We start from the raw sequence: 12500 nt of genomic DNA, 5'->3' as shown, positions 1-12500 counted from the left end.
CAAAGACCTCGCCTCCACCACCGCCCCCACCGCCTCCCCCACCGCCGCCGGCCCCAACACCTTCGCCAGCCAATCCATCCTGATTGGCTGGCTGGGTTAACTGGAAAAAGAGAAAGAGACAAAGAGAGAAGGACAGAAGAGAAAGAGCCAAGTGGGGAAGAGACACAGGATAAAGGATGGTTATCTGTCCCATGCTGGTGTGGTGAGAACCGTAAATGCAGGACAGTGAGGCAATCAGTGATCAACAACACAGGATTGTGCGTTTTAATACACTAGAGGTTCACTTCAGGCCACTATGCTGAACTCACACTTATGTTACACCTCTGATCCGACCGATATTTTAGTTTAGTTTAGATTAATAGTTTATTTCAATCCACATCAACAGTATCACAAAACGTACCACACTGTAATCCAATAATTCATTTTGGTTGATCGAAAAGGCATAGGCTGAAGCTCAATGCTTATTTATGCAATGATCAGACCGATGTGTCCACATGGGCGTATCAGAGGCTCTCTGGGGACACATGTGCAAATCTGTGTTGTTCATCATCATCATCATCATCATCATCATTTCCCCCCCATTGTTTCTGTAGTTCATGACATCAGTTTCATGTCGAATGGTTTCTGTTGTGTCTGACAGTGCATTTGACTCCATATACAGTATTATACACAGTGGTGGAAGTACATTTACTCAAGTATTGTATTTTGAGGTATTTATTTTACTTTAGTATTTCCAATTTTACGTACTTTTACTTGCATACTTTTACAATGCGACGCATTGAGAGCTTGTAGATCTGCTATTTTCAAAAGATTTGTATACATTTGAAAACTTGAAATGGGATATTCTGCATAATGAGTACTTTTACTTTTGGTACTTTAAGTATATTTTGATGCCAATACTTTTGTACTTTTACGCAGGTACATTTTGAATTCCAGCCTTTTACTTGTAACAGAGTATTTCTATATTGCAGTATTGATAAAGATTGTGAGTACTTTTTCCACCACTGATTATATACAGCTGGGGTCTTCAACGTTTTCAGGCCAAGGACCCCCTAGCTGAGAGAGAGATGAAGCAGGGACCCCCTCTATATTGTATAAAATTGTGTTTCAGATTAAAGTTTTTTTTTTACTTAGTCTGCTCTTTTTTCCCTCTACACCTATAGCCTCTTTGCCAAAAATAGCCGATCTACAAGCTCTCAACGCCTCGCAGCGCGAGGCGTTGAGAGCTTGTAGATCTGCTATTTTCGGCTAATGTTCCCCTCAGAAAAGGAATTCTAGGGTTCAAGTGGTTAATGTAAAAAAACTAATTCCTATCACACAAAGATTTGGCGGACCCCTTATAGTAGCTCTGAGGACCCCCTAGGGGTCCCGGAGCCCCTGTTGAAGACCCCTGATATACAGAATGTAACTGTTACCTACAGCATAAAAGATACAGTATGACAAGTTGGACTGCATGGTGTCATGTTGACAACACTCAGGCAGAAAGAGATACAGCGGGTCAAATGAAGACTACCTCTAAACATTCTGCTGTGAAGCCATGTACTGTACAACCACCAGCATAATACTACAAATTACAATAAAATGTTAAGAGAAGAGAACGTCTTACCTGTGACTACTGCAAATCCATACAAAGACTCTCACACACTGATGACTCCACTACAATGAAGCAGAAGTACAGAACAGAAGTGAAAGTATTTTTGCGAGTCCATTATCAGTAGTTAATGTTTGATTTGTTTGTATGCTTGATTGATTTGACTTGATTGTCATATAAGATGGTTCTGCAGAACACACCCATAGTGAGTTGGTGCACACTGTTTTCTTATGTTTTCTATCTGTTAACTACCTACTGTACCTTCCTGCATGTGGTACCAGTCTATCAGAAACAGTTTGATCTCCATGGCGGTGCCAGTGAGGCTCATGAACAAGAAGACCACTGCCTCCCACTGACCATCCCTGGGACTCGGACCTGAGACAGTGGTGGAAAAAGATCAATACTGCAATGTAGAAATACTCTGTTACAAGTGATAGTCCGGAATAAAACATGTACTTGAGTAAAAGTGCAAAAGCAATGGAATCAAAATCACCAAAAGTAGAAAGTACTCATTATGCAGAATGTTGAAAATAGCAGATCTACAATCTCACAATGCATTGAGTCATTGGCACCCGGGAGCAGTATGGGTTAGCGCCCCAGCCTGTGTCTTCCGTGAGGAAGAAGCCCAACAAATTCACGGTGAGGCCTTTAGGAGGGCCATTCAAGTAAGCCGTAAGTGGAGCCTGCAGTACCACAACGGCCCAAGAAACCATCACGCCGGAGTGAAATATTTGAAGCGGGGGAGTCTGGTGCAACGCTCAGGTCCTGGACCTGGTGAGACGAAGGAGGAGCCCGGCCAGGAGGCCATCCACAGAGCCTAGTCCCTCCACGTGCCAGAGCCTCCCCCGGTCCCGGCAGAGTATAGTTCCGAAGAAGCGGACTGAGTGGCCCTGTCTTTCTCTAAGAGGACTGACCGTGGGGAGCTACCTGGATGTAAGTCGGGGCTTGATCAACCCCGGCTGGGTCACCTGGGCCAGGGTGTATGTTGTTGCGAGACCCGAAACACCCGATGACCCCAGGCTACAACACTGATGATACGTCCCAGGTGCATCCATGTGATGTTTTCTTTATAACTAGTTACTAAAGTTTTCAAATAATTGTAGTGGAGTAAAAGTACAACATTTGCCTCAGAGATGTAGTGGAGTAAAAGTAAAAGTATAAACAATTGTTAATACTCCAGTTAAGTAAAAGTACCTCAAAATTGTACTTAAGTACAGTACTTGAGCATATAGTATAATGCAGTGTCTATGATATATTGCTATTGACTGTATACTCACTGCTACAGTAAAGGTATAGGGAAGCATAGTGTACATCATCACCATTATATAGCTATAGTGTACATTACATATTGACTGATTCTGATTTTGATCTTCCAAGGAGTTTAATCACAAACTGAATGATGATTAAAGTCCACTGTCCACTCAGTGCTGTCATAAAGCTGTAAACATTTATAATTTATGTGGTCTGAGGTTATGTGTGATCAACAGTAAGTATTCATAGTTAAATAGAGTTACAGATACAGTGGACAAACATCAACAAGTATTAAATTGTTAGATTTAATACAGTATAAAGTACACACAGAATGCTGGGTTAAGTACCAAACATCATTTTAAACAAGTAGAACGCCGAGCCTAATTTGAACAACACAAATGAATAAGTAATTTACATGGTTGGTGGAACAAAAAGTGTGTTTACGACGCCTAAAACCTAAACAGGAATGGATTTCTTTTATCTATACGTTCCAATGTTGAGAGCCAAAACCACAATTACATCGTTAATCATCATTATTTGAGTGACAATTAATCATCAAGCTAAACGTCATGGTGATGACATCACTAATCACATGGATACATTGTATTTGTAAGGAAAACTGCAGCTATGAGGTAATAACGGCTCACAGAGGTCTGCTGTTTACAGAGCAGTGGCTCTCAAACATATTCATGTCAAGGACCCCCAAATTAATGTATTTGGCCACAGACCCCCATCTGAAATATTATGCTGTGCCAGGGGACCCCCCCCCCCCCCCAATGACAATGTTCAAAAATTGCAGATGTACAAGCAAGCGTGTATCTGCTATTTTTGAATAGCCAACGTATAAAATATGGATGGTTAAAATGTTTGATTATTTGGCAGTAAGGACCCCCCTGTAACCCCCCCAAGGGTCCCCGGACCCCACTTTGAGAACCACTGTAGGGCATTTTAAAAAGATCACATGATTTGATCCTTGCAAGAGTCAATGTGGAACCAAATGGATGTGGTTCCATGTGAACACTGTCAGAGTTAAATTAACAGAGGATTTTACAGTGACTGGTAACCTATTCAGCAGGCCTGCCAACTCATCAGAAAACATTGGAGTGAGATGGTGTGTAGTCAGTGTTGTAATGGTTTTTGATGACACCCATTCAGGGTCACCACCGTGCACCAAAAACATTTACATTTTGAGTCATTGTTGCTACTTTAGGTAAAGAGAAATGATTATTTAATCGAAAATAGCCAATCTATAAGCTCACAAAGCGTCTCATCTTGAGCTTGTAGATTTTAATAGCTTATAATGTAGAATCTAGTGTCACGCTGTTGCGTCATATCGTTTATAATATTGTATTTATTTATTAACTGAGTGAACACTGGATTTATCGACACTTGTAGTTATTCATTTTCTCCACACGAGGGCGACAAAGACCCTTGATTAAACCCGATCAACGGAGTCAAGTCTTTGCAAGTGCTGTAAACATAAGTGGTAGAAAGTAACTAAGTCCACCACTCAAGTATTGTACTTAATTACAAGGCATTTTTTATTCTACTGGATTATTTCAAATTTTCAGTACTTTTCTACTCCACTACATCTCAGAGGCAAATATTATACTTTTACTCCACAACAATTATTTGAAAACTTTAGTTACTAGTTACTTTGCAGATATGTTATTATATTATAAAACATACATTAACCACTTTAGCCCTGTTTTATACCTCAGCTATTTGAAAATAACCGATCTACAAGCTCACAACACATGGCGATGCAACGCGTTGTGAGCTTGTAGATCTGCTATTTTCAAACATTTTAGTACTTTTACTTTTAGTACCTTAAGTACATTTTGATGCCAATACTTTTGTACTATTACTCAAGTAACACAGGCATTTTACTTGTAACAGAGTATTTTTACATTGTGGTATTGCTACTTTTAATTAAGTAAAACATTTGAGTACTTTTTCCACCACTGAACAGGATACACAGCACCACAATAGAAACAACTTATCCTTTTAGCAATCATTGTAAAATCGTACCACTGTACTATCTGCAAACTGTCAAGTATTCAATCAAAGGAAACACCTGGCATTTACTGTTAACAGGACAACAATGTTTTCTGGTAGTTTTGTTAAGTTCTCTAATGACAAAGAACACAAACGCTCATTTTGTAGTTTTATTGATGCCAATTATTTAAAAAGTACAGAAAAGTCAGATATAAACAGCAGAGTCTTATCAAAATAGTACATATTTATAAGACCAGAAACCAAAATACATTCCTAGTTCCAGAAATACCCGAGGTAGAATAGAGCAGTGGATCTCAAACTGTGTGTCGGGACCCCCAGGGTGGTCTCCAAATGATTTTGGGGGGGAGGTCCCCAGAAGATTAGCTTAATATGCAATATTGTTTTCTTCTCAACAATAAAACAAACCAACATACACTAAAAGTGTATACAGGGTATCTGTATCTTTGCACACAAAGTGACAATTTTATGACTTTTAAGACCTTTTTAATCTCAAATGAAAATAAATGCTCTTCAGGGGGGGTCCCAGTTCAAATATGATTATTTGGGGGGGTCCAGGCCTGAAACGTTTGAGAACAACTGGAATCGGGATAGAGGTGGAATATCAAGGCACATTAACAAAAAGAGAGGGACATATCTAGGCTTAATTACATATTACAATGTCAATTTAAGAGAGTCCTTCAGGTCACTTTGAGTGAATTACTGTTTTTACTGTTATTATCACTAATTATTACTTTATTATATTATTTTGTTTATTTTGTTTCTTTGTAAGTCAAATGAGACGTATTGATGAATACAGATATACATAATATGGACATAAATGTTGAATTTAGATTTTACATTGTATGATTATGTTCTAAATTAACGTAGCAATGGGTGTAAAAAAAAGATAAGAAAAAATGAAAATCAAGGATATGTAAATAATGTAAAACCAATAATGAATTGCAATAAAAGTATATATATATAGATTAAAAAAGGCACATTAAGTCATTGAGTCCTGATTCTTACACTGGTAGAATGGAACATGACTCAATGTGTTGTGGAGGCAGCACTGGTGCTGATACTGTATCTGTGATACAGTATGTATCCTATCTGGGACAGAATTCAAACATTCTCTTCAGGTCGGGCCTTGAGTTCCAGCCTTGTTCTTTGGCAAACTTGTAAACGTATCCAAACAGATCAGGAAACATCTCCATCAGGTTGATACCAGCTGAAGCCACAGCACTGTGAACACAAAGCAGTGCTCATTCAAATCACTACATAGTGATACCACCACCACATCACGATGGCTGCCATAAGGTCAAACGTCTGCTTTTATAAATGGCAAACACACATTATCATTTAAGTAACCTTCATGTCTACCAATATACAAGATTCAATAGAGGAGGATGTATATTAATTAAAATATAAAAATGAAATACATGTATTTTCTTTGTCCTGTGGATGTGGACACAGGTTGACCGTTCTGATCACATACATTGTAAATCAACGTAAATTGTATAAGTATAAATGGACGGGAGTGACTTCTATTTGTGTTATTTTTTAAATCTATTTAAACTCACTTGTGCTTATAGAAAAAGCGTATGAAACGCAGAAGTCCAAATGAGTCCTCAGGGTATTCATCCATCTTCTGGACCAACTCCTGTAGGATCTGGAAAACCACACAGTATATATTTTTTTTACTTGAGAACGTAAGTTGTTGTGAACTTGAAATTATGCTTTTAGTTACTTTGGCAAAGTGCATTTGTATACTTCATGAATAAGAACATTTAAAGGCATTAAAAGGGCATTGAAAACTAAATAAAGAATAGAGGGAATAAATTGGAGCAAAGAAAAACAAATCAAAGTACAACTGTTGTTTTACTGTTTTCTCACAAAACTCACCTTTTGTTTCCATGTGTTGAAGTCTCCCAGTTCAGCATACTGGTCTAATTCAGCGAGGAGGTCCTTGTCAGCAAGCTTTCCAAGTTCCACAGATTCCTTTTGTTTTCCAACCTGTCTCACAATCTCGTACTTTACGCTACTCTCCAGAAAAAAACATATTAGGCATAGTCTTAAAACATAGATGAGGTGAAATAATGTTTAAAGATTAGTGAATTAATTCATAATACTGTATGAACAGAACAGTTTCTATCATACCTCTCATTTAACAAAAAAAATAGGATGAGCCAAACATTCCTACACTTTAGGTCTGACTGCTCTGATCATATACATTGAGGCTACGAGTTTCTTCATGAGATGTATTTTATAGATGCCCTCGTTGTTTATTGGCGCGCGTGTGCGTGTGTGTGTGTGTGTGTGTGTGTGTGTGTGTGTGTGTGTGTGTGTGTGTGTGTGTGTGTGTGTGTGTGTGTGTGTGTGTGTGTGTGTGCGTGCGTGCGTGTGCGTGTGTGTGTTTAACTGATGTAAACCTGTGTAAAGGATTGTATACAAACATCCTGATGAGAGTGTGGATCGATGATTTCTTTCATATATGGCTATTTTACTGTACATGCAAATCAAAGTACACTGGTGTCATTGTCATAAAATTTAAAATTCTGTAGAGTACGTGCAACACTGCTAAACAGAACAGAACTATTATTTTGTTTGGAGCTACATTAGAGATACATTTTATTAAATAATAAATGGATGGGAGTGACTTCAATTTGTGTTATTTTTTTTTTATCTAATTCAACTCACGTGTGCAGATTGCGTATGAAACGCAGCAGTCCAAATGAGTCCTCAGGGTATTCATCCATCATCTGGACCAACTCCTGTGGGAACTGGAAAACAACACAGTATATCTTAAAGATAAAAGATTGACTGGAGAACATACTGTAAGTTGTTGTTGTTGTTAATGTGAGCCTGAAATGATTATTTTAGTTACTTTGTCAAAGTGTATTTGTATACTTCATGAATAAGAACATTTAAAGGCATTTAAAAGGCATTGAAAACCAAATAAAGAATAGAGGGAATACATGTGAGAAAATAAAAACAAAAGGTCAAAGTGCAACTGTTGTTTTACTGTTTTCTCACACTATTAGTAATAAACTCACCTTTTGTTTCCACGCGTTGAAGCCTCCCAGTTCAGCATACTGGTCTAATGCTGTGATGAGGTCCTTGTCAGCATCCTCTCCATCTTTCACAACTTCCTCTTGATTTCCAACCTGTGTCAAGTACCTTACTCTCCTGAAACAAATAAAAAACATATTAGGCATAGGCTTAAAACATACCTTCAGATCTAACTGATGAAGATGAGCTGAAATAATGTTTAAAGATTAGTGAATGAATTAATAATACTGTATGTGGAACAGAACAGTTTCTATCATACCTCTGGTTTAACCAAAAAAAGGGATGAGCCAAACATTCCTCCACTTTAGGTCTTTTCTTTGGGTCTGCGTTGATCGTCTGCTCAATGAGATCCTTAGCAACCACATCCTGAACATCTTTCAGATCGTACTTGCCATCCAAAATGTTGGTCTGACATCTAATGCCTTTGCCAAATGGATGGTGTCCTCCAGAAAGGATGTAATATATCAACATTCCAGCCACCTTAAGAATTAGCATGACAATTAGTAAGAACATTTTGAGATTGAATTTAATTAATGACAATATCATTCTCGTTAATTGAATTGTTCTCACACAGAATGAAAAAAACAACAACCTGGATATCAGTGCTTCTTTTGTATGGGATGTCACTGTCTTCATCCAAAGTCTCCTTTGCCATCCAGAATTTTGTTCCTGCAACTTTTGTGTGTAGGGTGGTTTGTCCTTCGGGTAATTCTCGGCTTATTCCAAAATCTGCCAATCTTGCCTTGCCATGAATATCTGCAGGCCAAAATAATGAAAATCAATATAATAAAGGGTTGAGAAAATGCATTAAGTTGCATATATTTCTGATATTATATATTTTTTCTTTTGTATCTTACCAATCAAGACATTCTGAGTAGGGGTGTGCCGATATATCGTCCCGCGATATATCGCGATACGTTTTCGCGACGATATGTATCGTTTTGGAAAAAAAAAATATCGTTTTTAAAAAAAAAAATTTTTTTTTTTTTTTTTTTTTTTTTTTTTTAACAATCATAATAATCAGGCATGCAAACGGCCCCGAAGTGAAAAGAGTGACAACATGTTTTTTTTCGGGTCAGGTGTCATACTATTTGGATTCAAAACGGCTATTGTAGCTGAAAAGCTACAAGTTTGCATGTCTGAATAATGCAAAAACAGAATTATTTGTTTGCATTTTCTTTTTTTCTCCTCCATATATTTTCATAATAAAAAAAGTGCGTATCGTATCGTATCGAAATCGTATCGAAGTTGTGAGCCAAATATCGTATCGTATCGTTCAGTGAAATTAGTGTATCGGCACACCCCTAATTCTGAGGCTTTATATCCCGATGGAGAATTTGAGGGTTTTGACAATGAAGAATTCTTAAGCTTTTGAGAAACTGTTTCGCAAGCTGTTTCCTCCCCTGTTCTGGAAGTGTTTTGATGTATTCTTCCAGTGTGTATTCACATAACTGAAGAGCAAGGTAACCAAAGTGCTCATCCTCTGCAAAGTCAACATATTGCACTATCAAAGGATCTCGTAGCTTTGAAAGACGTAAAAAGTCTTTCTCATTCTTCAGTGCTTGGCAGAAGGATTTAGGCATTCTCTTAACGGCGACTTCAGTCCCATCAACTGTTAACCCCAAGAAGACCTCACTTCCCTCACTTCCCTTTGCTATGCGGAATTCCTCATCTTTCACAAACACAAGACTCTTAACTTTGACAACTTTACTGTCATCTATCTTTGCAAGCTTCTCTAACTGAGGCTTCCATCTTTTACTGACTGGGAGCCATTTTCGTGGTGTTGTTGATGTATCAGCATCGGGGTCATCTCTCAGCTCCCCTTGATTCATTTTCCTTTTCTTCTCATTGGGTCCTGTTGATGGTAGTCATGGAAACTTTGAGTTTGATTATATCTGTTGGCAGTTTTATATTGGCCTATACGTATACATACATCTCCTACATATTAAATGTGGCACTGCTTGCGTTTGTAATGTTAACGGGTGAAGAATGTCCCAAAATATGTTTCTGTTATGTCACGTTACGTCAAACGTTTTGCCCACTTCCCACTACAATCTACAGGAGTGTTAATAGCATTTATGTTTTAATAGCATTCATTTTTCATCTACCTTTGTGCATGTCTGGAAACATCTCCAGTGTATCAGTATCATCCTTGTGGATCTTCTGAAGAACATTGGCTGATTTCTGGAATAAACAGAGGATGTTAATCTCAGCTTCATTCTCTTAATGCTTTGGGTATTAATTTGTATATTCCATGGTTCTAAAGTATTTGTATTAATTTAATGTATTTACATATAGAGTAGACCAACAGGTCAGTGAAAACAAAGCCAAATAGATTAAACACTTACTGCATGTATGAATGGTCTGACTGCTCAGAGCTGTGTGTGTGTGTGTGTGTGTGTGTGTGTGTGTGTGTGTGTGTGTGTGTGTGTGTGTGTGTGTGTGTGTGTGTGTGTAAATGGTGTATTTATAAAGCGCTTTTGTCCAAAGCGCTTAACATAGATTGTGCATTATATTAACCCATTCTCACACACATTCATACACCGATGGCGGAGGAAACCATGCAAGGCACCAACCTGCTCATCGGGAGCAATTAGGGGTTCAGTGTCTTGCTCAAGGACACTTCGACACTAACTCTGGGGGAGCCCCCCAGCCCGGAATCGAACTGGGAACCTTGCGGTTGACAGTTCACTCTACCCCTGAGCCACTGCCGCGTGCCGAGTGAGTGAGTGAGTGAGTGAGTGAGTGAGTGAGTGAGTGAGTGAGTGAGTGAGTGAGTGAGTGAGTGAGTGAGTGAGTGTGTGTGTGTGTGTGTGTGTGTGTCTGAGAGAGAGAGAGTGGGGGGTTGCAGTATTTCATAACTTAAATCATTGCCAAGTGTATGAAACCATGTGCATGTGTGATGCAGAGTTGTGCTTGTGTACATCAGTGTGTTTACTGAACTAGTGACTGCTTTCAGACACAACAACCATTGTGTTCAGTTTCTGGACAGTGCACATACCTCATGTACGTTGGGTATCGCTAAATACCTCTCCAGTAGATCCTCCCTCTTCATCTTCTTCAGAACATGCACCATGACCCGAGTTTCTCTAGTGGAGTAGAACTGGATGATGAGATCAACAGTCTTCATCCTGTCAGCGTTCTCCAGACAGCGCTTTGAGAGCGGCTTGAGGCCTTGAAGGTGAACAGGCTGTTGCAGATACCACTGGAAAATATTGAACTGCTGTTCATTCAGCTCCTCGAGAGTATGAAGTATACGGTCCCTAAGTGTCTCCATGGCTGATTCCTGGTACAAACAGAGGGTATTACATCTCAGCTTCATTCTCTAAAAACTTTGGGTGTGAAGAGATTGAACACAAGCTTTAGTTGAAGTTACGTACATCATGAAATACACATTAACCTCTTAAATCTCACAGCGTGTCACATCACAACGCTCGTGAGATTGTAGATTTTCGAAAATGTTTGAAGGTTTGCACCTAGTATAATGACAGGCCCAAAATAGGGATGTCAGGATTTGTTTTGGATTAACAGACACATAGGTCAATGAAAGTAAACCCATTCACATTAAATACTGCTACTGTATGTACAATATAACATTAGATAGGACATACACACATTAACTGATCAGGCTTCATGAAGAGGATCTGTAAACATTTATGACAACAACCAGATCCAAAGGAAAAAAAACATTTTAGCTCTTTAAATTCACGCAAAACGTGTCTACAGCCTTTCTACTTACAGTGAATATGTACAGTGTATTTCAACATGCTCATCAATACATTGGTTTGATCAGTCTGAATAAACATACCTGCCCTTTGCAGTCCGAGATTCCACAAATTGTCCACTAGATGGTGAACTTTAACCACCTGAGAACACTGAATAACAGAGAGAGAGGAGGAAGACAGAAATAAGGACGGGTTAGCCATTTGGTCAATGTGGCCTGGGCCCAGGGGCCCTTGACTCTCAGGGGCCCCTACTCTATATTTACAGCTGTGGTGAGAAGGATTTTGTGTCACTCACTCAAATGGTACAAGCAGCAAAATGTTACTACATGCACATACTGTACTTCAGTTTACAGACTGTATGATGTCTAATGTGCTTTCTTGACCCACACTTAACCACTTAAACCCCAGCTTCCTTATTGTGAAAATAGCTGTTCAATAAGCTCACAACATGTTGTGCTCCCCACAATGACAGAAAACAGAAAACACACTAGTATAGAGCCCTGGGGGACTCCACTCAACCATGTGGGCTTTAAGTGGTTAAAACCCGGGCAGTGTGTTTGCGTGCTGCACCCACCTGACTGCCCCGCTGTGAGTAGCGAGCGCGGGGGGCGGGTGGGGGTTGGGGGCTAAAAGATGATCGGCCCAGGGGCTTGCGCGGGGGTTAATCCGTCCCTGACTGAAATACTGAAAAAAGTTGGACTGCATGCGGTCATGTTGACAACACACAGGCAGAGATACAAGGTCATATGAAGGACTTGTTTAGTTAGTAGAGGTAGTTAAAATGTTTCACATATTAGACTAGTAAGGAGTAGTTCACCCAAAAAATGACTTATTTTCTATCAATTACACATGCACCAATTACACAA

At 39.1% G+C, this 12500-nt stretch overlaps 1 protein-coding gene across 1 annotated transcript in view; it reads right to left on the bottom strand.

Annotated features, from left to right (window-relative positions):
* Positions 1 to 5946: 5946 nt before the first annotated feature.
* Positions 5947 to 12500, bottom strand: part of LOC311061825 (uncharacterized protein) — a gene marked incomplete at its 3' end in the record, with an annotated part of 80348 nt that continues 73794 nt past the window's right edge. The window contains exons 9-13 of the mRNA XM_084080522.1: positions 8502 to 8665; positions 8169 to 8389; positions 7894 to 8026; positions 6421 to 6509; positions 5947 to 6082 (exon numbers count right to left, since the gene is read on the bottom strand). Coding sequence (XP_083936648.1) covers positions 5947 to 6082; positions 6421 to 6509; positions 7894 to 8026; positions 8169 to 8389; positions 8502 to 8665 — 743 coding nt within the window. The remainder of the gene's footprint in view (positions 6083 to 6420; positions 6510 to 7893; positions 8027 to 8168; positions 8390 to 8501; positions 8666 to 12500) is intronic.

The sequence above is a fragment of the Gymnoscopelus microlampas genome (genome assembly GCF_963454915.1).
Source record: "Gymnoscopelus microlampas genome assembly, chromosome: 15".
Taxonomy (NCBI): domain Eukaryota; kingdom Metazoa; phylum Chordata; class Actinopteri; order Myctophiformes; family Myctophidae; genus Gymnoscopelus; species Gymnoscopelus microlampas.
Note: the sequence above shows the minus strand (reverse complement) of the source record. Positions and strands in the feature narration are given on the sequence as shown.